Source organism: Sprattus sprattus (assembly GCF_963457725.1).
Source record: "Sprattus sprattus genome assembly, chromosome: 10".
Taxonomy (NCBI): Eukaryota; Metazoa; Chordata; class Actinopteri; order Clupeiformes; family Clupeidae; genus Sprattus; species Sprattus sprattus.
The window spans coordinates 6800601-6824320 of NC_137908.1; the positions used below are offsets into that span (position 1 = coordinate 6800601).

The 23720-nt window shown below is 40.2% G+C and overlaps 2 protein-coding genes across 2 annotated transcripts; one reads left to right on the forward strand and one right to left on the reverse strand.

Moving 5' to 3' along the window:
• Positions 1-28: 28 nt before the first annotated feature.
• On the forward strand, positions 29-10448 carry sycp1 (synaptonemal complex protein 1). The gene is made up of 29 exons (XM_080846281.1): positions 29-68; positions 154-221; positions 869-942; positions 1047-1105; positions 1271-1337; positions 1880-1974; positions 2230-2414; positions 2524-2591; positions 2678-2739; positions 2849-2965; positions 3225-3329; positions 3437-3540; positions 3788-3905; positions 4012-4082; positions 4184-4265; positions 4624-4686; positions 4784-4846; positions 4953-5015; positions 5193-5309; positions 5397-5507; positions 5594-5686; positions 6211-6285; positions 6374-6448; positions 6662-6733; positions 6833-7003; positions 9042-9116; positions 9205-9312; positions 9511-9591; positions 9920-10448. The coding sequence occupies exons 2-29, from the start codon at positions 175-177 to the stop codon at positions 10058-10060; spliced, it is 2562 nt and encodes an 853-aa protein (XP_080702407.1). The 5' UTR covers positions 29-68; positions 154-174; the 3' UTR covers positions 10061-10448.
• A 3644-nt stretch (positions 10449-14092) lies between these two features.
• Positions 14093-23061, reverse strand: slc5a8l (solute carrier family 5 member 8, like; the record flags this gene model as incomplete). Its single annotated transcript, XM_080845690.1, has 15 exons — positions 14093-14212; positions 14956-15044; positions 15506-15606; positions 15933-16117; positions 16327-16413; positions 16597-16664; positions 17681-17793; positions 19053-19141; positions 19391-19520; positions 19704-19844; positions 20758-20912; positions 21451-21518; positions 21950-22001; positions 22278-22343; positions 22711-23061. 15 exons carry the CDS (start codon positions 23059-23061, stop codon positions 14093-14095), a joined length of 1815 nt encoding a protein of 604 aa, XP_080701816.1.
• Between the last annotated feature and the right edge of the window lie 659 nt (positions 23062-23720).

A 23720-nucleotide genomic window follows, 5' to 3' on the forward strand; every position in this document is an offset into this window, starting at 1 on the left:
AAGACAGGAAATTGCAGGAAAACAAAAGAACAATTGAAACACAGCGCAAAGCGATTCAGGATTTACAGGTAAACAAATGCCCTTCCTGAATATGCTGAAGTTGATAGTTTTTACCTATACATCGTGTTTCACCTCTCTGTGTGTCCTTTAAAGTTTGAAAATGAACGTCTCAGCATGAAACTAGAGGATCAACTCAATGACAACACAGACCTGAGGAATAAGTATGCATGATACTATAACACCAGTCTGTTTATATACTTTTTTCTCCTATTATACGTCTCCCCAGAATGTTCCAAAAAGTTCGGTTGATTTGAATGGGCCACCCCAACGTTAGCAGGTCTTATATTTCTTTATATTCACCGCTGCGAAAAATGAATGACCATCATCAACATTGACAACATGTTTTGTGCTTTTAATTCGTATACTTTATATAATTTCGCAACTAGTCCGTTCATTTAACGTAGCGGAAAGTCATTATAAGTCAGTGGTAATGGGGTTGCTACGCAGCTTTAAAGTTCTATTGCGTGAAGATCTATCTCTTAGCGGAAATCAGGAAACGGCAACAAAATCATTAAAAGAGCTACTTTTGAGGAATGTCTTCTATCTTTTTGGGAAGTCACCATATAATAAGATGGATAATGTATTGTCCGGCGGTCATATACTATCGTAAAATAAATCCCTTCAGGATGAATCAAGACTTCCGGACTATACATTATCCCTTACACATTCACTTAAGTCAGTATTGAAAATGATTACAAAATGTGAACTATTATGATGCCAGTAGCATTCAACACCATTCAGTGTTGCAACTGTAATGTCTCACAAATAATTATTTTATAACAGTTATGAACTATGCTTCTCTATACAGAAACAACGGCACCAGAAATTTGTGCAATATACTTAAAGACACGTTTGAACGATCTGCTGAGAAAATGAATTTATGTAAGTGTTACATACATATACACACACACATACATGTGTATGTATATATATGTCAAGTGTTTTAGTATATGCAATACAAATGTTTTCTGGATTTCTCTGTTCAGTTGAAGGTGAAAGAGAGGAAACACATCATCTCTTCATGCAAAACAGTGTGGTAATTCAGGTAATCTTTGATTTATGCCCACTGAATTTTTGAAGAAAAAAAAATGTTGTGCTCAGTTTAAACCCGATTAAGATGTTATTCCACTTGTTGATTTGATCAGTCTCAGCTAACTGTATGAAATGTGTTTTGAATTTGGCTGAGAGTGTTGTTGTAATTAATTTCCAGCGCATGATTGATGCCTTTGAAGGGCTTCGGATTCAGGCAGAGAATGACCAGCAAGAAATGTCAAAAGGTACTGGGTTTTCTCTGTACACATGCAGACAAAACCTGTGAATGATCAAAATTGATTAGTGTTGTTGTACGTTTTATGGAGGATGATACAAGCTTAAATAATAAGAAATCTGATGTCCATACAGTCAGAGAGGGCCTACAACAGTTTGAAAATCTAAAAGAAACGTTTGAAAAGGAATTCAGCTTGAAAGAGGAGGAGGTAACTAAAGTTCACTCAAATTCTTCCTTGAGTTTCCATGAGATTACTTACAGTTATCAAGAATCAAATGTATCTTTTTAACTCCATGTCAGTAGATCATTATGTTTAATTGATTTCAGGTTTTAACACTTCAAACAAAACTTGACAGTAAAGAAATTGAATTGAAAGAAATATATGACAGCCTACATGAAACACAAGTGAAGTGCAATCAGTTCAGTGAAGCTGAAGGTATATTTTCATCATCTGAGAAATTTGTGTTTTAGGGATCAAGATTATAATGCTTAAACTGAAGGGAAAAGATGATCACAAAGATCTCAAAGTCTGCTGTGCCTTCTGTTTTTTAGCCGGATATCAAGAAATGCTTCAGACTTGTAGAAAAGAGCAGGACGTCCTTGCAGAGAAACTACAAAGGGCAGAGGTACTCCTCAGAGAAAGTGAGGTAAGATGGGCTGTAGCCAACATTTGGTAACTGTTAGCCACTATAGACATGAGTGACAGACTGATTGATGGTCCCTGTAAGTCATACAACTTGAATAGATCTAACGGTCCGTACATATGAAAGCAATGGCTTGTCAGTCAGTAACCGTCATATGGCCTGAAAAAAGTTGTGTAGTATTTTTTAATGCCTTACCCAGCATCATGTTGTAACGTGCAACCAGCTCTGTAAACCACCATTTTATGTGTATCTCTTTAGGAAAAAGCAACAGCCACTGCACACACTCTACAGCTCACTAAACAGGAGCATGAGAATGTGATTGCTGAGAAGGAGGTTAAGCTGGAGGAGTTGATCGCAATCCGGGAACAGCAGGCAGATCAGCTTTCTAAACTCCAACAGACAACTCAAGCTTTGCAAGACTTGGTAGCAACCCAGAAACAGAGGTATGTATGTTGAATGACTCTTCATTTCAGGAGTCTGTGTTGCACTTGTTTAAAGTTTTTCAATTAAAGTATCTGATTGGTGTTAAACATTATCTCAACACTCTTACAGGACAGAGGAACTTGAGCACCAACTTAGCTCATTGTCAGAGCAACTTAACCAGAAAAATACCGAATTAGGTAAGTTATGTGTTTAACAGTCTTCACATTTATTTTATAAATACAATAAAATTATAGATCAAATATGAGTTTGTGCTCCATTCCAGGCGAAATCACTGAAGAGAAAGATAAGGCAGACAGACAAATACAGATCCTCCAAATTGAACTGGTATTGTTTTCATTTTCAAAAAAGTATTTTCTTCTTGTGTTCTTACAGTCTAACTATTTCAGTGATAACACATTGGAAGATGATATATTGCAATTCATTTTTCATTCAGGATGAAAAGTCTAAGTCTGTCACAACTTTAGAGGAGCAAATAGAAGCAACTGAGGCCAAAATATCAGAACTCACCATGGAGATTGAGAAGGCAAACGATGAAATCACCCAACGACAGGTAATCTTAATATAACCTTAACATTTAGTATGCCTAGACTCAGACTGCATGCATACTTGTGAAAATGTGGAATTTGTATTGCTGAGGTAAAAAAGTTAATATTTATTTGTCCAATAAATGGAATTCAGTGACCTGGTGGCTTGTAATGAAGAATACAAGCATCAGCCTTAGCTAAAGACCTTTATCCACCTAGGTAGGTAGCTGTAGCTAAAGTAGCTACTGGTATCCTTCACCAATACTTTGTCTGGTTTCTCTGTAGAGCAATGTGACTTTCATGTCTGAAGAACGTGAGGACATGAAGAAAACTCTTGAAACAGCCCTGAATGACCAAAATAATTTGAAGGAAATTAGGGAAGCAATAGAGGTCTGGCTCAGTATTTGTGTCCTTATCTCTATTTTTAGTTTTGAAAATATGCACCATATATTAATGTGAATGAAACACTGCTCATATGGCTTATTCTTGTCATGAAGGCTAAACTACAAGAATCTGAAGAGCAGTTATCAGTTGCCCTAAGAAAGGAAATGGAGTCAGAAAAGGAAATAGAGAGACTGAAGAAAGACACTGAGCAACATCAGTAGGTTTTAGTGTTGTACGCGACTGTAGAAGATCTCATTGTTTGTTGAAGATCCAACTTTATACTTGTAATACAACTACTGTAAAACAATAGTCAGAAGAAATGTTTAGCTGTCATATTTTGCTAACATTATCTTAATGTACCCATTTCTTAGAAAGCTACCTGATGTTTCTCTCAGCTAGGTTTTTTTTTGCATTGATCTACCTTGGGTAACCTAAAATAAATCCCAAATTGACTTGTTTTATAGGAAGCAGTGTGAGAAGCTGACGGAAAGCTTAAATCAGCTCACAATACAGAAAGACACAATTCAGCAACAAGTGGAAGGGAGCACATCTGAGACCATGGCTCTTGAAAGCCTCCTCAAGGTCTTTTTGACTTTTTATTCCTCATAATACTGCAGAGCTTCTGTCAAAGTTGTTCGTTGAGCATATATCACAAAGGTAAACACTTGAATTGTGTGATGTTGAACAGGAAAGTAAAGAAAATGAAGAGAAGAGCAAGAATGAAATTGTGCGTCTAGAGGAGGAAAATCTGAAAATTGAGTAAGAATTAAAACAGTGTTAAGATTAAAAAGACCTGTGTAGACTAAGAATTGTCATCCCTTTGTGCTATTTGTTTCACTGAAGTCATTTTACAATTTTAGAACAGAATTGACAACACTCTGTGCGAAAATTGAAGAGCAATGTGAACAGACCAAAGAACTTCAGGAGAAGCTTGATGAATGTGTAAGAACATTTTAACGTAATTATTCAATGCTTTTTGAGTAGGTGCAGTATGCATCTTATTCAGTGTTTGTTTGGGCTATTTTTACTTGGAGATTTTTACACATACTTCACCATACCACAGTCAACTGATAAGGTTATTTTAAAGTCATATGTTGAGAGATTTCCATATAAAAATATGGATGATATTCAGTGAACAATTTGAATTTCAAATAGCAAAAGTATTTAAATGTTAGTGAAATGGAGTTATTTCCATACATGAACTTCCTCACTTTCCTAATGATTGTATGTTAGCCTCTCTGTTGTATTTAAATGTTCAGAAAAGCTCTCTGAAATTGACAGTCACCTTTTCTTCCTTTAGGGTCAAACTTCACAGAATGAAGCATCTAAGAAGGAGAAGCAAGTGAAAGCTTTGGAGCTGAAGGTGAAATGTGCATTTATATTCCTTGTGCATTTTCTACATTACCATAGTCTGCTATCTATAACTTCACCATTTGATTAAACTTTGTGCTTCTTTTTAGCTGAGTACTATGAAAACAAAATTTGAGAACAAAACCAAAGCACATGATGACATCCAAAAAGAGGTAAGACATGGCATTTACATTGACACATAAACATTGACATTTACAGTGTCTGCACAATAGTCTCTATAAAATTATAATTTGTTTTATTTAAACATGCCTTTACCAGAATAAAGGTCTTCTGAAGCAGATCAGCAAAAGTGATGAAAAAAAGATTCAGCTAGAAACTGAGGTTGGACCACTGTTTTTACTGTTATCATGCTCATGTAATGCCATGCATAATTGGTAGCTAGCATGAAATCAGTTTGAATCATGAATGCCATTGAATCACTGTATCTTCTTTATGTACCCATTGCAATATGAATTATCTCTTTGCATCCATTCTTATGTGTTCTTGTTTGTTGTCCAGATAAATGAGTTGAGAGAGGAGGCCCAGAGGGTTCAGAGCTGCCATGAGGAAGAGCTTGAGAGAGTCAGCAGTAACCTCAGTGCCAAATCAGGCTCAGAGGCAGAGCTCCGAGAAGAGGTTTCAAACTCTTAAATATGAAAGGGCTTTCTTATACTGTGCTGGACTAAGTGTTTGAAAATTTATTTTTATTTTTTTATGACATAGGTGAAAAAATTAAAACAAGCAGCTAATACAGCTCTCAAAAGCAAGGAAGATTCAGAAGTTACATGTCAACACAAGATATCAGAAATGGTTGCCCTAATGGATAAGCATAAGGTACATTCAGTATTTTAGCTCATATGGCACAATACTGATTTATGATCAGGTTTCCACATTCACAATCATACAATATTTTTTTCCAGAATCAATATGACAAAATGGTTAAGGAGAAGGATTCTGAGCTTGAGGAGAGAATGAAAAAGGCCATGGAGATTAGTGCCAGTAAAACATCATTAGTGAGTTATGCCTAAAGTCTCACAAACACTGAACATTTCTGCCAGTGGCTATTGGTCAGACTGTATAAAATAAATGATGTGTAATAGTGCTCTCTGTTTGTCCAGCTTTTGAGTAAATGCAGTTGAGTCATAGTTTGAATGGCTGTTGATAAGGAGGATTAATGGTTAATTGAACACAATTCACTGGTTCAATTTAGGAATCTTTGACCTACTTCATTATCATTGTAACTGTAATTTCTGGCTGAACATTTCAGTGGACAAGACAAATATTAACTTTTAAAAGACCTACATCATTACAGTTTAGTACAGTACAACTTGATCATTATCCTATCAATAACTTGAAAGTCATACCACATTATAAATGTTTTATTTCCTGATAGCACAGATGAGCTGGTTAAACAAATGTCATGGCTTGTTCTATTATCTAGTTAAGTAGGCATTACACTGTCTTGCCAGGATTTGGTCTAATAGTTTCTCCAGTGTTCATTTTGTCATCAGTGGTAATCAGTCTGTTTGTTTGGTAGGAGCGGGAGCTGTCCCAGTTGCAAATTGAGAATGGACACATGAAACAACAGCTTGGCGAAGAGAAAAAAGAAACTGTAAGACTTAACATGTATTGAAATCAAAGAAAAAGAAGAAAAGGAAAGAAGACCATTGTTAATTAATTATTTTGTATTATTTTGCTAGGAACGCCTTCATCAAGAGATGGAGGAACTCAAGAAATCCCTGAAATCCCAGGAAAAAGACTATACACAAAAAGAGGTTGTTGTTTTATTTAGTCTAAGTCTTCTTCCCATTCAGTTACTTCAAATCGGTTACTACCAGTGATTGTTTTCAGAGGTCACTCTGTTTGTATGTAGTATGCCTGTTTGTGCCTGTGGTTTGCTTAAAATACATACATAAATGTGGGTAAAATAACAGGTAATAAAATACTGCCATGACTGATACATCAATTCTTCCATATATGTCTTGTAGGAAAACCTGAAGAAAGACATTTCAGATTTGCAAAATCAAATGAAATCTCTGAAGAAAGACAAGCCTCAAGTGGTAAGAAAAAAATGTGTGAAATAACCAGAGACGGGGACTAGCACATTTTATCATGTGTTTCACATCTTTGAACTGTTTCTCTGTTATTAAACTACCTAGATACCTAAAACTAATGAACAAGAGATGACCAGAAAAGTCCAAAGAGGTTTGGCCACTCCAAAAGTGTCAACTGCCAAAAGGTCAGCGTTTGACAAGAAAGACGTGGATGATGACCCTTTCTTTGCAACACCATCCAGACGTGCAGCCATGGATGTTTTTGATACCCCACAAGTGAGTTCAAAGTGAAGCTATAAGTATAGTGACAGGAATGATGGTATATTGCCTTTCATTTCATTTCTCTGTTATTATAGCTTGAGTCATAGGGTCCCAGTTTGGCGGCAGCAGCTCTGCAAACCTGTGTTGTGAATGCAGTTACTCTGTATCCTAAATAAGTCTATATTCTGAAAGTTAATACATTTCATAGCAGAGGAGTCAAATGTTGGATTTAAGAGTTAAACCCCCTTTAAAGACTTGAGCGTCTGGGAAGAGGTAGTCCGACTTTTGTCTGACTTCAATTAAATGCCCTGTCAGCAGTAGTGTCCTCCTTGATGAGAATACATAATAATGATTTATCTTGTTATATACATTAATTTATTGTAGTGTAAGTAGACTACAGCAGAAGAAGAATTGCTGCGTCACCACAAAAGGTGGCCATAGCAGAATGCAGAAAGAGATTGCATTTAGGTTGCACCAGGTGTTAAGATTCATCAACATAAACATAGCTCACAATCTCCCATATCTTACGCACTCCCCCTTCATATAGGCTAACAGTCATTGTTGCCCCTGTGTTTTACGGGTTCTTAAAATCCATGGGCACTGTTTCGGGCTTTCCTAGAGAGGTGTCATTATGTATACACACGTATAGAGTCACCAGAAGCCTTGCGTCATGCTAATTTAATACATTTAGATGTCCAATCTCTTCCGATAACGCAGTGCTCAGCTCAGCAGGCTTTCACTCACCTCTTTGGTTCTGCTGGGGTTCTAGATGCAGCAACAATATCAAATAAGAGTTTGTTCCCAGAAATAAAAACAAACACATTTAGGACGTGGGGCAGTTGAACTCATTTTTCATAACAATTGTGTATTATATGACAAAAGCATCAAATTTGGCAAAAAAAACTTCAAATATTTCCAAAAACAATTCCATGTTATATGGTCTTAGGCTTACAATAAAGATAAATGGCATCAACCCTTTATTTTACTTAATTCTGCCTGTTTTGATGGGAGTCTGTCTAATTGGAGTCAATGGAAACACTGAAGAGGTAAAAATGTATAACATAAATAAAAGAAAAAGTGAATGTTAAATAGTGTTATATTGCACACAATTTTGCTCATGGTATAATTTATCTATGTTAGTAGCCATTGTAGGTTTCTCTGTTGGTTACTATAGCAAGGATAATTCCAGAGTTGAAATACACTGACTTCTTAACCGGATATTTAATGGTGGTAAAAGTGGTAACGGTGTAAATTCTTTGATAAATTGCTGTGCCCAACCATGAGGCAGGAACAGTAGCTGATACCCTTCTAGGGGGCATGTCTGCTCGCTTTGGAGACCATCGATTCCCATGTTAGGTAGAGAGTTGCCTTTTCCTTGATCATTGGCCCATCACTACATGATACAAAGACAGACCCTGGGCTGGTTGAAGGACCGCTAGTATCAAGCTAGCATCAAGATATTACTCGTCGTTAAGCTGTACAAGCCAGAAGTGGGCCTAAAACCATCGCTGCATAATTTCCCTGTCGGAGTGCTAGTGCTGGTTTGGTTGAGGTTGGGTGTTCATCTCAGCTACACAGCTTATGGGATGGACAAGCTACAATTTAATTAATAAATAAATACAAATAATTACATTTTCCTCTAGAAGCACCATGGTTTATTCCTTGAAAAAGCACTTCTGGCAAACACTGTCCAGAATCAGCCGTGATTTTGCCCTCATGCCCTCTTACATTGTAATCTCCTGATGTATTCAGTTTATAGTGATTGCTCGCCAATGCTATTGGTCGGCCTTAACCAAACCTTCAGCCTCCCTTTGACCACTTAGTGCCTTGAACCACACCTTTACCTCTCTCTCTCTGAAGAATCTCTTTTTTGTGCAACAGCATGCATGTGATGCCGTTTCCGTCAGCCGTTTCACCCCAGACTAGGGCCCATAGTGTCACACTCTAGCCAACAACATTACTTTTTTTTTGCTTCAGAGTGAGAGAAAACAATACTTCCCTGTGTAACTTATATGGGTGGCATATTAACCATTTATCTTTTGATTTTTTTAAGACAAATGTAAAAGATATCCTCCAAACCCCATCCAGGACTTCAGGTAGTAAAATTGGAGCCACACCTCGAATTAAGGTACTCTTTTCTGCTTCTTAAACAATGTTTGGGGTAATTTGGACATATCTTAACTTATCATGCCTTCTGCTTTTTCTGTTTGTATCAGTCTTTCAGAATCCGAACCCCACCCTCGAGTGAAAAGGCTGTGCCATGGCGAAAAGCCACTTTGGAGCTAGACCCCAAATCAGATAGCTCAGAAGTATCTGACTTATTGGTAATGTGTTGTTTTTTCCCCTCACCTCTTCACCCTTATCTCTCAGACATCACTGAAGCATCTACCTTTCCCTATCTCATTACTTTTGCTTGCGATTTATATCAGTATCCTTAACTTCTGCACACTATCCTAATTAAGTGACTCTCAATAAAAGTTGGGTGTTGTGCAATACAGTATTTCGAACGCTACATATTGCAGGGGTTTGCTGCTGAGCCTGAATATGCCACGCCAAGACATTTTTCAGCACCGTTGAGGAAAACTGTGACTATGGACAAAAAGGTAATCAGATGCGTCTGAAAAATATATCTCTGCTTAATTTCTGAGTTCAATTTCTGCAGTACAGTTCACCATTCAGTTGTGCCCTAGAGAGTCTGCCTACATCTCTGTCCACATTCACTCCAGTGAAGCATGGAGGTCAACCTCATGTATTTTCAGTTGACCACTTTTTAGTGACACACAGGAGATGGGAATACATCATAAGTGGCTCCAACAATTATTTTAATGTGGTTAGCATCTATAGCCCAAAGTTCTCCCAAGATGATTTTTCTTCATCTCGACATCATGGCATTCTAAGATTGAAGTCACTTGTTCTATTCCCTCAACTCAGACTCCAAGTCCAGCTGTGCAGAAATCACCAGGAGAGGCGCTGAAGCTGGCTGCCATGAAGAGAATGAGAGATGCTGGGTGGACAGCCGTTGCCAGTTTGGACCGAAAGAAAAAGAAAGCCCCTGAGAAAATCTTTGCCTAGAACATGTTCAGGGTCAAACTTTAAATTGGTATACCTCCAACCTTGAAGGATAAATCCACTGACACACAAGTTTTAAAAATTACAGGTTCATTTATTGATTTTACAATTTATTTACAGTTATTGCACATTGTTATTACAGTTACTGGCTATTGTACTGACAATATATTTATTTTCTATGCATTTATTTATTCATAAGCTATCATTACTGATCATTTTGTTCAAACCGTTGTACATGTTATGTCTGTTTACAGTAGAGTCTTTTTTTTTATTGTTAATCTACCAGCTCTGTTCACATTACCATTGAAATTAGATTTTGTTCAGATGATGTTCTTTTTTTATATATTGTGTTGTGTTTCATAGATAACCTTTAATAAACATATTTAACCAATACATTAACTGTTGTCTCTTCAACCCCACATGTGTCATGTGCTGGTGACGAGGCAAAGGCACGACTTGCTCTCTGATGCCGAAGAGTGTGGAGTTGCATCAGCATCAGTCACAAGTAGTAGTGAGACCCAGGCTCTGCATGCGTGATAAGCACATGCATCGCTGACTTTGTATCCCGTTATTTCTGCTTGTTGTACTAGCATACAGTATGCAAAGTGACAAATCATTTTCTAGGTTTTATAACCACCTTAAAATGTCCCTGCCAGAAGGGGATGAACATTTGACACCTTGATTATTTGAGGATGTTTTCACACAAAAAGGTGTTAAAAATAATAAAATGTATAAAAAAATAGATTTTCCCCTTACACAAGACACATTCAATTCAAGATCGCACTTGCTGGGTTTGAAAAGTTGAAGCCTGATTTCCAGGGGTCCTCTCCATTGCATCATTTAGGAACTCTAGTCGCATGTGAGCCGGCTGAACTGGAAATGTGTGGACATCCCCAGGGCTCATCTGTGTGCCATCATACAGCCCACCAGAAATGACCAGTGTGTCGTCAGGAGGTGCAAACATGTCCACTGTGTGTAATAAAAAACAAACAAACATTAATACCAAGGTGCGTAAAAATATCCCTACCTAACTTACATCATGCCTTTTTTTTAAGTTTAATAAGTATCTGAAAGAATATATGGGAAACAAAGAATGACCTGTATCGTCTGAGCTATTGTAGAGTCGCTGATGATAGAATGGAAGCCTTCTTCGCCTGCACTTCTTAAGATTGTAGACTATAAGCCCGAGCACAACCAACCCAAGGCCAATGCCAAAGACCACAGTCAATGTTATCTCTGAAGATGTAAGCCCACCACCTGTTGATAGAGTGAGAGAGTATACTTAATCAACCGTTTTAATGGTTAAGCAAGCATCAATGATTAAGAGATGTAATAAAAAAAAATCACGTCACACTTTATGGTCATCATACCGATATGGGTAGTGTTAGTTGTGGTCGCAGTGACAGTTTGTTCTGATGTCTTGTCCACAGTAGTTACGGTCGCAGTGGGTTCATGTGTAGAGCCAGGGGTTGAACTTAGGCTGGGGGTGGATTGTGTGGTCTGAACCGCTGTACTCCCTGGTGTGGCTGTGGACGGCTGCGTCTCTGTTGAGTTGGGCTTAGAAGTTGTCGAGGACGTTGACGTTGAGGGCGTGGCGGTGGACATTGAGGTTGTGGTGGGGGACGTTGAGGTTGTGGTGGGGGACGTTGAGGTTGTGGCGGGGGACGTTGAGGTTGTGGCGGGGGACGTTGTGGTGGGGGACGTTGAGGTTGAGGTGGTCATCGTTGTCACAGTTGAACTGACAGGTGGACTGGAGCTTTCTACAAATTCGGAGCTGAGCACAGTCGTGCTGGCCAGACTAGTGGTGCTTTGAGCATTACTAGCCGTAAGAGTAATTAATACATAACCCAAGAGAAGAAGCATTTGAATGACTATCTTCTTCATCATCATCTTGTAAAAGCTGTTAAAATAAGAAGGAAGGTTACACAAAATCTGTACATATCTTTGTTAAACATTATAAACCTACATAAAATGCAAGTGGCCCTCTGTATTTCTATCTGTGCATTAAAATCTACTTGGGGTCTAGGTTCCATTTTACCCCCACCCCCCCCCCCCCCCCCCCAAAGTCATCAGGTCTAGGTTCCTCTATTTACCCCCCCCCCCCCCCCCCCAAAAAAAAAAAATAGGAAAAATGGCTCAGTATAAGGCTCAACCAGGTAAGATTATTGGGAGTTTTGAAGGAATAAAGCAGAGGCAGATAAATACAGTTCTCCCTTGCCACACGCCTTGAGTATTATTTTTTCTAACATTATTTTGTTGTGTTTGCACAAACAAACCATTAATGTCAGCATAAAAAAACAAATTATTTAGTGATGTTAACTAATGTCTTGAATAATTGTTATGGGAATGTAATGAACAGCGGTACACTGTTATCTATATGAGGTATGTGACGAAGTGGCCCAGACGCCTACAGCATTTGGAGAGAGAAAAGAAAGAGATACATGTGCTAAAATGGTCTTTTGTCTTTTCTGTAGTTTTACGCATGAACTCAAAACTCTGATTAGACCAGAGTAACTTTGGTTCATGGCGAAATGGAATATGGATTCCTGCTACTCGGTTTCCTGGTGGTGATTAGTTTCAACATGGCGGCAGGCCTAAACCAATGCACCTCTGAAGCGCAGACTTGGTCATTTAAATAATAATCCTAAACCCTTACCCAGCAATATAAACCCATAAAGAATCCTTTCTCTTATACTGTTGTTAAACAGGCAGTGTTTGTTGACACAACAATTTGACGTCTAGGTCCGTGTCACACATCCATGTCGCACTCAGTGGGTGCCATTGTGTCAACTGCCTGTTGTCTTTGTCTGCCAATCATGCAGACCAGTGTCAAAGCAACAGAACACAGCCGCTTTTTTTAGGTGGTTAAACTCTTCTAACTATTTTGATTGTATATGGTCATGTGAAGAACAGATAAACACACGTGTAACTCCCACTAGGCACTCAGGCTATGCATGACATAGTGCATAGTGGTCCAGAACGGAGCACCCTCACAAGAATTTAAGAAAGCTTTCACGCCACGACATCACCAAAAGACACCAGAAGCTATTGGCAATGCCTAATTTTTATTTAATTGTAGAACAAAACTCCTTTCTGTTGCTCTAAAGTACATTTCATTCAGTGGGTGTCTGTGTTTGAAAGAAAGAAAACCATAAGAGCGAGTATTTTGAGACATTCACTCACCTGTGTGAAAACTCTGTGAACAGAAACTGCCTAGAAAAGTCCAACCAGGAACTTGACACCACGTTTACTGAGCACGTCTGTTGTCCTTTTCCCCTCTCGACCTCCTACTTTATTATCCTCCACTCCCTAAAGAGCAGGGGACTGCTGCAACACAGCTCTCCTCACGTCACACTGCACCAGCCAGGTGGGTGGACCTGTGCTGTGCAAACTTCCTGTGAGGGCTGTTTGTCACGGTCACAGCTTTGTCAGTCACACCAGTTTGTGTTCAAGTAAGTTTCACTCTCTAAGTTTCATTTCTGCAGAATATTCACTTTTCAACACAAACTTGTTTGTGTTTGGAAGCACTGTTTGGGTTGTACACCAATACCCAATTCACACTGAAGCATTACAAGCCTTGAAAGAGTGGGGTAGAGTTAGATTTGCTTTCTAGGGATTGCACAGAGCAGTACCTTGCCAGCAGCAGTCATTTCATTCAGTAAACGAGACAAGAACTTTTTTTCCCAAATTTAATGTTGATGAAATAAATATTATATAAAACATTTATGATGAAATTATTTTCGCCCCGTAAAACACATGATAATTACACAGAATGAACAATAAATGAGCACAAAAATGAAATAATACACAGTCATTGAAGTATACAACACCTCTGATATGTTTGTGCATCTATGTGGGAAAACACGCCCTAGGTCAAAGTACAGTGTATGCTCAAGGAAGAGAATAGTGCAATTCTGTTTCATTTACAGAAAGGAATCATGGGTAATGATTAACTGACACACTTAGCGTGTCAGGGTTCTATGACAAAACAGGTTCGGAGTCAAATCTGAGTCGGTTCTGAGGGGTCCTGGTCCTTTAGAACTGTGTGATCTTGTCCATGTCCTTCTCCTTTGTCTCCAGCTCTATGTCGCAGAACTCAGGGTTGTCGATTCCCTGCTTGCCATCAGGCTGTATCTTTTCGAGAAGTTCAGATGTCTGTAGAGAAGGAAACAAAAATTGGGCCTTTTTTTTTCATTATGTCCTCTTACCCTGGGGTCTTTTAAGTCTCTCATTTATTTATTCAGAACTTAATTTTTCAACAGTGTGGTCAGTCATTCAACAGAGGACCTTGTATCCACTAACTATAGCCCAGTGATATCAGGAGTGACTAACCTTATTAACAGATGGACAACAATGCCAATTTCAATGATTGGCAGGATTAATATCCTCAAAATGAATGTCATACCCCAATTTCTTTACTTATTCCAATGCATACCACCTCCACCACCAACAAATGTATTCCCAAATATAACTAAAGCCTTCAGAAATGTCATATGGAGTAACAGATGAGCAAGAATACTCCTCTCTCTATCATATCTGCCGTATGACAGGGGAGGGTTGAAACTCCCCAAACTCAAATGGTACTACTGGGCATAACAGCTTTGGAAAAATAAGAATATACTATATATGGGGTATTTTACATGTTATTGACACACTAAACACATTTTAAGATACTAGACTCGTGAGTTAACATATTAAGCAATCTTTAGATCTACCCAGTGCTGTCGGGTGAGTAGTGTTTGTGGACCCTTTTGGCTGCCAGTTTTAGAGCAATTACCCTCGTAGCTCTAATAAGCCCCTTTCAGCATCCAATGAACCGTTTCATAAAAGCCTCAGAGAGGGGTTTGAAGGGGGTTTTGTTTCCTAGGATTCGAGGAATAGAGAAATAGATGCTGCACCTGTGTGGAGTCGCTGGTACAGCCGAAGCAGATCAGGTCACTCTTTCCGATGAAGAGCTCTGGACGGAGCTTTTCCCTCTTGCATCCACCTGCAGGGGAGAAAAGAGAGGCCCTGAGCACTGAGCAGTGGTCCGGTCCTGACTCCTATCCACACAGTTGGAAGTAGGCGCCATTTGAAGGCTTCCACATTTAGCCAAATTTGATTTCATTGGTATCAGCAATTTCTCCTCCGCCCTAGGCCCTTGATGTGGATGCTAGAGATGTACTTGGTCTTCTTAGATTTGTACTTCAAAAGTCTTTTCTCACATTTCTACATTTCTCACAAAACATTACATTACTACATGACATTTCCAACAGAAACTGCTGCAGATTTAGGAGTGCAGACTTGCACACTTCTCGTCAACCTGTAGCAGCTTGAAACATGGGTTTGGTGAAACCAAGCAGGAACAGGTAGCAGCTGCGTACCAGATTGATGGGTTTGGTGAAAACAAGCAGGCACAGGTAGCACCTGCGTACCAGATTGGATTTGACCTGTGGGAAAGACACTTACCTGTGGCAAGGCTGGTTGCCAGGCCAACAACAATGGTGATGATCGTGCCCACGGGGCAGAAGTACAGGTAAGACAGGGAATACCAGTCTTCCAAGGGTTGCCTATGGGTAAGGCCACAAAAGAAAAGTCACAGCTTTATACTTCCCACATAGATCACTGAGTGGCTCAGTGAATTTAAGATGTGTGACAAGCTCCATATTATTGCACACTTGTAGATTTTGTGCTAAACAAAACACTTGTAAAACTGTAAAATCTTTCACAATGAGGACTGCTATGGACACCCATCAGTTAAAATCTGCACAGTGTTATGCAGTTTTGGCTGGATACACTTTGGGAATAATCAGATGTGTTGCTATGAGTAGGAGTGTCTTATGTGTTTTAGCCTCAACCTGAAGCCATGTTTCTGTGTATAGCTATCAGGTCTTGCCTGGGCGCCGGCGTGGTCAGATGTATTGTAGTTGTCCATGGCGCCAATGTGGTGAGGTTCGTTGTGCAGCCAGCTGTGCTGAGAGGGAGGGGGTTCGTCTTGTCTGGACCAGGGGGGTTGAGCTGTGCTCCGATGCCCACCCAGAGACTGAAGACCAGGCCAACAACCAGTCCGGTCAGTGCTCCCTATCACAAAACCGCAGCGAGAACAAAGTTCATCATGTTCTACTCATGAGATTATTTACAGTAAGGGAGTTAGATATAACACAGTGACTGACGCAATGTTCAGAGGCTCTATTGAAATTCCATCGAATGTGATAAGGGAATGTTATACTCTGTGTAGCGACTGATTGCCTTTTGTGGAAATTGTTTTATTGTGTGCGTAAATGCCTTACCGTTGAATTGGAACAACGGAAGAACATGCCCAGAAGGAAAAGTCCAAGCAGGGGTCCACTGATCATTCCAAAGATTGACAGCGCAGCCTTGAGCGGGCAATAGGAGAGAGTGGAGGAAAAAGCAAAACAATAAATAAATAAATATATATATATATGCATGAGCCAGAAGATGGCGATGGTGAGCTGCTAGTGGAGAGAAAAAAAGGTTTTTTTTTCTGGTGCCATCTTAGACAGGAAGCTGTTTGTATGAGTTTTAAAGAGGAACATTACCTGCAAGATATTGCCCATCAGCGAAGCAACTGCTGCCATCCCAATGCATACTCCACCAAAAAAGACACCTGTGAAGGAACAAACCATTAACTAATTAGCGCATTATTAAATGTGTACATAATCACACAAAAAAACACATCAATCCATTGTTTCAATTTGCTTGCAAACAGAATTCCATTCCAAAATTCTCTCTCAGGATTAATATAGTATCTATCCATCGACCTGCATTACATGCTGAACTTGTATTTACAGTTTTATTACACCTGGTCTGGCCTGACTGTTTTTATCCAGACATCTGACTGTGCATTCAGTGTGGGTTTTGAGGGGTGAGAAGACACATCATTTGAGAGTCTATTATAGACCTGTATAGAGGTATCTATACAGTGTTGAAGATGTGATTACATTTTGTGTGACATATGTAGGCAGTGCGTGTAACAGGTGTGTATCCACTATGTGCATGCAGTGTGTGTGTGTGTTTGTGTGTGTGTGTGCGTGCGTGCATGTGTGTGTGTGTGTGTGTGAAAAAGAGAGAGAGAGAGAGAGCTGTGCGCACAGGACATGATCTAGTATTTGTATTCCTGGCCATAGGTTGGCTTGATGCGTTGTTTGAAGTCGCTCTTGGTTATGTGTGGTGGTCAGGTTTGAGCATGTGCAGTGACTGACAAGGCACAGAGTCCTGTAAGGGGTAGGGGGGTGTCCTCTCCATCTTAGACTTTTGGCGTCTTAGAGTTTCACCTCCACTGAGAAAAGCCACTCATCTGTCCTCATGCAGTGTATGTGTATGAACTACATTTTGATGGGAAGATGACTCCATTCTCTGCACTCCACTGAGGGCGAGTGGCACCATCATAAGCTGTACTCTGAGGCGTTGGGTGGGGTGATTTAAAGGAGGCTGTTTAAAAAATGACACCTGTCTGCTCAAACTTTCCACAACTCAGTAATTACACCAATTAGATGAATGCAGCCAGGGATCGCTAATGCCAGGAGACGCTAACAGGCTTAAAGCAACAATCCAACAAAATCCACAGATTGTTGGTACTTGTTGGTGTAAGTTGGCATAGAATGAGCTTTTGTTAACACTTACTTAGCCCCATGTTCATCCAGGACACCTGTTTCTCAGTCAGGTTTGGCAGCACTGGCTTCACAAAGTCCTCCAAGGTGACAGCCACCAAGGCGTTGATGCTGGACGACACCGTACTAAAACAGATGAATCACACTCAACATACATTTTCACTTGTACTCTCACCTACAAAAACGTTTACGAAAAAAAGATTTACTAAGTGGAGGTACATGTATAAAAAACAAACAAGGCAGTAGATGGTGTTACTGAGTGAAAGTTTACCATTTGTGTACTTTCACATTCTGGAGTCTGGGGTATGCTCAGTATTCTATGAGAATATATCAAGCGCATTAAAGTCCATTTCTTTCGGGTGAATTCAAAATGTTATACTTTTGGTGGACTGTACATGAATATGAAGTATGCTTTTCTAAGTAAATTCCAATAATGCACTCCACTGTTGCATAAAGCAGTGGTTCCCAAAGTGTGGGGCGGATCCCCAGGAGGGGCACATACTTAGGGGGTGTAGGTTGAGGGCGAAAATTGAAAGCTGAAAACAAATGAAGTAAGGCAGCGTTCTAACAGCATAGTAAACCTTAACTAACCTATTTGGTGATGAGTTTATAGCCAACTTCGTACTTATACGGTATAATATTATAACAATGAAATAGTATGATACGCTGTATGTTAGAAGGGATAGCTAGCCTATTTATATACAGCAGACAAGCACCGAACATGAACCCATCCAAAGCGTGTACCAATACATAGACAGTCATAAAACCGTATTTGATCTGGCCAGATTGGATCTGTTTTAAACAAGAGCGCTAATGAAATAACATTTTGAAATTGATTGATGAAATTAAATGGAAAATGATTAACTATTCAAACGTAGAAACAATGTTTCAAAATTATGTAACAGCTGATAGACATCTCAGAATCAGTTTTTTTATTAAAAGTGTAACCGATTGATGACATTTATCAGAAACGGGTAATAGGCTGTATCTCAATACATAGGCCACAGATATAGGCTCAGTCTTTGCATGTGGGGTTTGGGGGTGGGGTGCGCAGTTTTTTCTCATTGTCAAAGGCTGTTTGTGAAGGCTGTTTGGCCCCTGGGCAGGTAAGACTTAAACGGGAACCTACTGTTGCCATCTAGCCAAATTACAGAAGAGGATTTCTTTGTGGTGGGTTTAACTTGTCATGATGAAAGTGCCAGCCAAATGAAAGTGCCACCCAAAAACAACATGTTTGTTCAAGTTCACTAAGATTATCATTACCAGCGGCTCTCAGAAGGCTTTCAATTGAGAAGATCATTGGAAAATTGAGCCGCTGACTCAACATCATTCTAGAACATTCTCCACCTGAAGGTGTTGCAGAGGCCATTTTGTTTAGTTCTCACCTCAGCGTGCCGCTGTAGGCTGCTGCCACAAACAAACCAGGGATTCCTGGGAACTCTGCTAATATGTCCATTACCAAGTATGGCAGAAGCTGTTTCACACACAGAGAGAGAGATAGAGAGAGAGAGAGAAAGAGAGAGAAAGAGAGAAGAAGAGAGAGAAATCACCATAAACATACACATCCCTTTGTACATCAATGTAGGAACAATGCTTTGAGAAATACCATGTTACATGAGTATGTTACTATGACAAGTTAGTCATAGTGTATGATTATGACCTTGTGATATGTAGAGTGTATGATTATGACCATCTGATATGTCAGACCAGGTTGGTGATTTACCTGATCCATATTGTTCACATCGCCATTGGTCAGAGGGTCGCAGTCCTTGTAAATGGAGTACATAGTAAGGCCAGAGAACATAGCAAGGGACACCGTCACCCAGAGTCCAACAAGGTTCACGTACAAAGACCTGAGGTAAAAAACACAGGGTTATCAAATGACTACATAATCCAAATCGCATTTAGGTTTTTCTTGAAGGTGCATATTAAAACAAACACACCTAGGACGGGAGCAAATATGTGCATTTACATGATGATGTTGTAACTTCTTTAACCTCTGAACATCTTCAACCCCTAACTCAGACGCTACTCACATCTTGGCGTGGGTCATGGTGCGACAGGAGATGTAGCGCTGGACCTGTGATTGGTTGATGGAGTAGATGGACGCCCACATGAGACTGCCCCCCACCACTATGGTCCAGAAGGTGTGCCGCTGGGTTGGGTCTGGATTGAAGCTGCAAGGGCAGGCAGACATTCAGATCCAGAGGTGACATACTGTACATACATTCCACTTACGCCTATTCCTTCATACCTCGTCGTGTCTACAGAGTCTAGAAAGATACACATTAATTTTCCCTGATTCTGGTTTATTTCATCATCCTGCCCATAGTTTCAGAGCTGGTTGGTGATTGTTTCTCGGTATTATTTTAAGGGGTCCAGCATGTTGTATATTTTCCATCTGTCCATGCTCTAGCATATCTGATCTGTGTAGTTGTAGTTACATTTAAAGTAGTCTGATGATGAACATGCTTAAAAAATAAAATAAAAAAAGTAAGAAGAATAAATCTTGACACAGCCCAGCTTATAAAGTGCTACACAGACAGTGGTAATAGGACATTCTGTAAGAGCAAATGAAAGATGAGGTGGTGCAAAATAAAGGAAAGAAAATTAACCCAGACATTACAAATGAAAGTAGCCTGGATACCAGCCTGAACTCCGCCCACAAAATGTAATTATGAGTATGACATCGTCAGGCTAAAATGAAAGGCAAATAACAGAGAATATAGACAGTGGGGCCCTGCTGCTGATGGTGGTGAGGGTGGGGGACTTAGGACAGTGGGGCCCTGATGATGATGGTGATGATGGTGAGGGACTCAGGACAGTGGGGCCCTGCTGATGATGGTGATGATGGTGAGGGACTCAGGACAGTGGGGCCCTGATGATGATGGCGATGGACTCAGGACAGTGGGGCCCTGCTGATGGTGGTGATGATGATGGTGAGGGACTCAGGACAGTGGGGCCCTGCTGATGGTGGTGATGATGATGGTGGGGGACTCAGGACAGTGGGGTCCTGCTGATGGTGGTGATGATGGTGAGGGACTCAGGACAGTGGGGCCCTGATGATGGTGGTGATGGTTAGGGACTCACTCAAAAGGGTCCAGTCTTCCCCCTTCCTGGGCATCCTTCCAGATCTTCCCCAGGCCTCCCTGCAGCACGGCCCCTCTCGCTATCACTGCCACAAACCCAGCCAGCATGATCACCATCTGGATCACATCCGTCCAGATCACCGCCTTCAGACCGCCCTGCACAAAACACTCAAGCTAATCAATCATCGCCTTCAGACCGCCCTGCACAAAACACTCAAGCTAATCAGAGCTGTATGCTACAATTGTAACTATTGCCCTTGGATTTTTGTTTTCAAAAATGTTTACAATATATATATATATTTTATTCGTGATTATTCTTTGGATGAAAGAAAGCCATGCAATATTATTGGTTAAATGCCTTTTCACTGTCATTATGAAATTATGCCATACGTCACATCACCTAGTGAGTCTGTAAATGTTAACTACCTAGCTAATACAATGTTATTCATGATAATGCACTGGCTCTCATGCTTTATAGCATGTTTATATCTCAAAGGAGAAAGTATTAAGAAAGGACTGATGTTTTATTTAGCTTCCCGGTTAAGGCACCAGTCCCTCAACCTTTGAGATGTCGTATCTGAGCTCTAAGGGGAGTGCTTGGAATTGTGTCGGCAGGTGTTTTCAAAGCAGAAAATGTTAAGAATCTGTGTCATTTCGCTGTGTTTATGACAAACATGTTAACCCTGTAACTTACCAAGGTGCAGTAGATTATACACACCACCCCTGTGGCCACCAGCACACCCCACAGGTCTAGCCCTGTGACTGTGGAGATAAACACCAGAGACCAGAAATGTTAGGACAGCGCAAAACCATACAGACTGAACACTGAACAACAGCAAACTGTAGCAATGATAGAAATACTACAGCTTGTTCTGGGGCCATTCTGTGTAATCCAGATGAATCAAAAAAGGGTGTGCGTATGTACCACACACTCCACAACTCCCCTTTGGTGATAAAACAGACAAAACGTACGCTGGTGTGCTTCATGTTTGATGAATGTGCTCTATGGGAGTCTATAATCAGTCACTGACTTTTGCTGTTATCACGCGGTGCGTGTTATACCACAGTAACAGCAGATGTTTGGACACTATGTTTTACAGAAGCTGGCTGGCGGGGCCATTAACTTGTGTTTCTATTCCAAAAGCAATAACACTACAAAGCGACATGAAATTACAGCTTCACCCATGACTTACTTTGATTAAGAGCAAGAGCTGGAGCATAGATCACCATGCCTGTGTACAGGGCCTATGGAGACAGAATTACATGATTGACTAAACTAGACTTAATCTTTTTTTTTCTACAATGTTCCACTGAAATGTGAATTATTAACACTGGAATCAATCAGACTAAATGGAATGGAATGTTTTCTTTTTCCGGAACAATATAATCTTTTTGAGTGCATCTTTAACTTTCCCTGGGGCCAGGGCTACTCGGAATAACCATCAGGCTTATCTGCCACTCAGCAAACATGAACATGTGCCTTGTGGAGTGCTTTTCCAAATGTATTTCCTGAATACTCACTGTTTGAATTATGTACATGCTGGTTCCAATCACTCTTATCGCTTTATTGAAGCGCATCTCGAGATACTAGGGAGGAAACATAAGGTTATTTTTTACTCAGTAACACAGGACTGTTATTGATTAACTGGAGATGTATGGCAGTCGATATTCTAAATGCACATCATTGTTTCATGCTTCCTCAGTCTCTGAAATACACACAAAAACATGTCCAGTACATATAGTATAACTCTATAACTGACCAGAATACAAAAATAATTTTCTTTACATGGAGTGTCCTTTCATTATTATTACTGTTCATGTCAATTTCACATAGCATGTACTCAAAGCATAACTAAGGACTTATAATACTGCGAGAAATGCATTCCTTACAAATGTTATTATGTATTATATAATATTATATATTTTTTTTTTCCTACAGTTTTCTCCTGCTTACCTCATACGTGCTGGTGACCCCAAGACGATAAAAAATTGGGACGAACACCTCTGCAGTGAATACGGACATGATGGCGTAGGAGAAGGCGAACAGCCAGAAGGCCGTGCCGTAGCGGTAGGCCTCGGCCGGCGTGCCGATGACGGTGATGCCCGACATGAAGCTGGCGGTGAGCGACATGGCCACAGGCACGGCGGTCATCTGCCGGCCCCCCAGCAGGAACTCGTCACTGCTGGTGTTCTTGCGGCTGCGGATGGCCTGGAAGAGCCCCACGCCGGCAGCCCCCACCACCAGGAGGACAAACACCACATAGTCCCACACGGAGAAGTGAGCCACGGGGCCCCCGCCTGTCATCGTGGTGTTCAGCACAGAATCACAGAAGCAATGAAAAGGGTTTGCAACTCCCTTGCAACTTCAAAGGGACTTTTTTTACCTTCAAGTTTTCAAGATCACAAGAATGTGTTTCAGGAACGGTTTTTAACATCCAATTAATAACACTAAGTTCAATATAAATCATTCATCAATAATCTTAGATAAAATTTGAAAATGGTCAATTTAATTCTTGTAATTTCTTAAAGTAAAATAATGCTTGCAAAGTGAATGCAATTAGCATAGTACCTCTTCAAATTAAACAATTGCATCCATGTTATTATGGGAGAGACGCACAAATATTTCCTCTGCAGGTCATTGTCCTGTAGCCATGGTCCAGGAAATGTCCAAATGTTTCTGAAGACCTCAGGCTACTTAGTGTGCTGAAAGCTTGTTCTCAACAGATCCTTGATTTCCAAATCCAGTGGCTATAGTAACATTCCCAAACGGCAGTGTCCTGGAGTTCCTTAGTCCTGTAGAGCGGGCTTGTAGTTTCTGTAGTGTCACTTTGTGTCACCCTCAGATAGACGAACAAACACTCTGTGCTTTTGAATTTGACGAGAGAAAAGGCTTTAGTTAATCATCCCTCAAGGACAAACGATACAAATGTTGTTCACTGCCCTCTGAGATAGTAAAAGAAAGGA

What these genes read in the sequence shown, in the direction of transcription:
- sycp1 (XM_080846281.1), top strand. Translation starts at nt 175, where the DNA reads ATGAAACTAGAGGATCAACTCAATGACAACACAGACCTGAGGAATAA. An exon ending in TACTCCTCAGAGAAAGTGAG is followed by an intron (nt 1,975 to 2,229) that starts GTAAGATGGGCT and finishes GTATCTCTTTAG; the next exon opens with GAAAAAGCAACAGCCACTGC. An exon ending in CAGAAGTATCTGACTTATTG is followed by an intron (nt 9,313 to 9,510) that starts GTAATGTGTTGT and finishes TACATATTGCAG; the next exon opens with GGGTTTGCTGCTGAGCCTGA.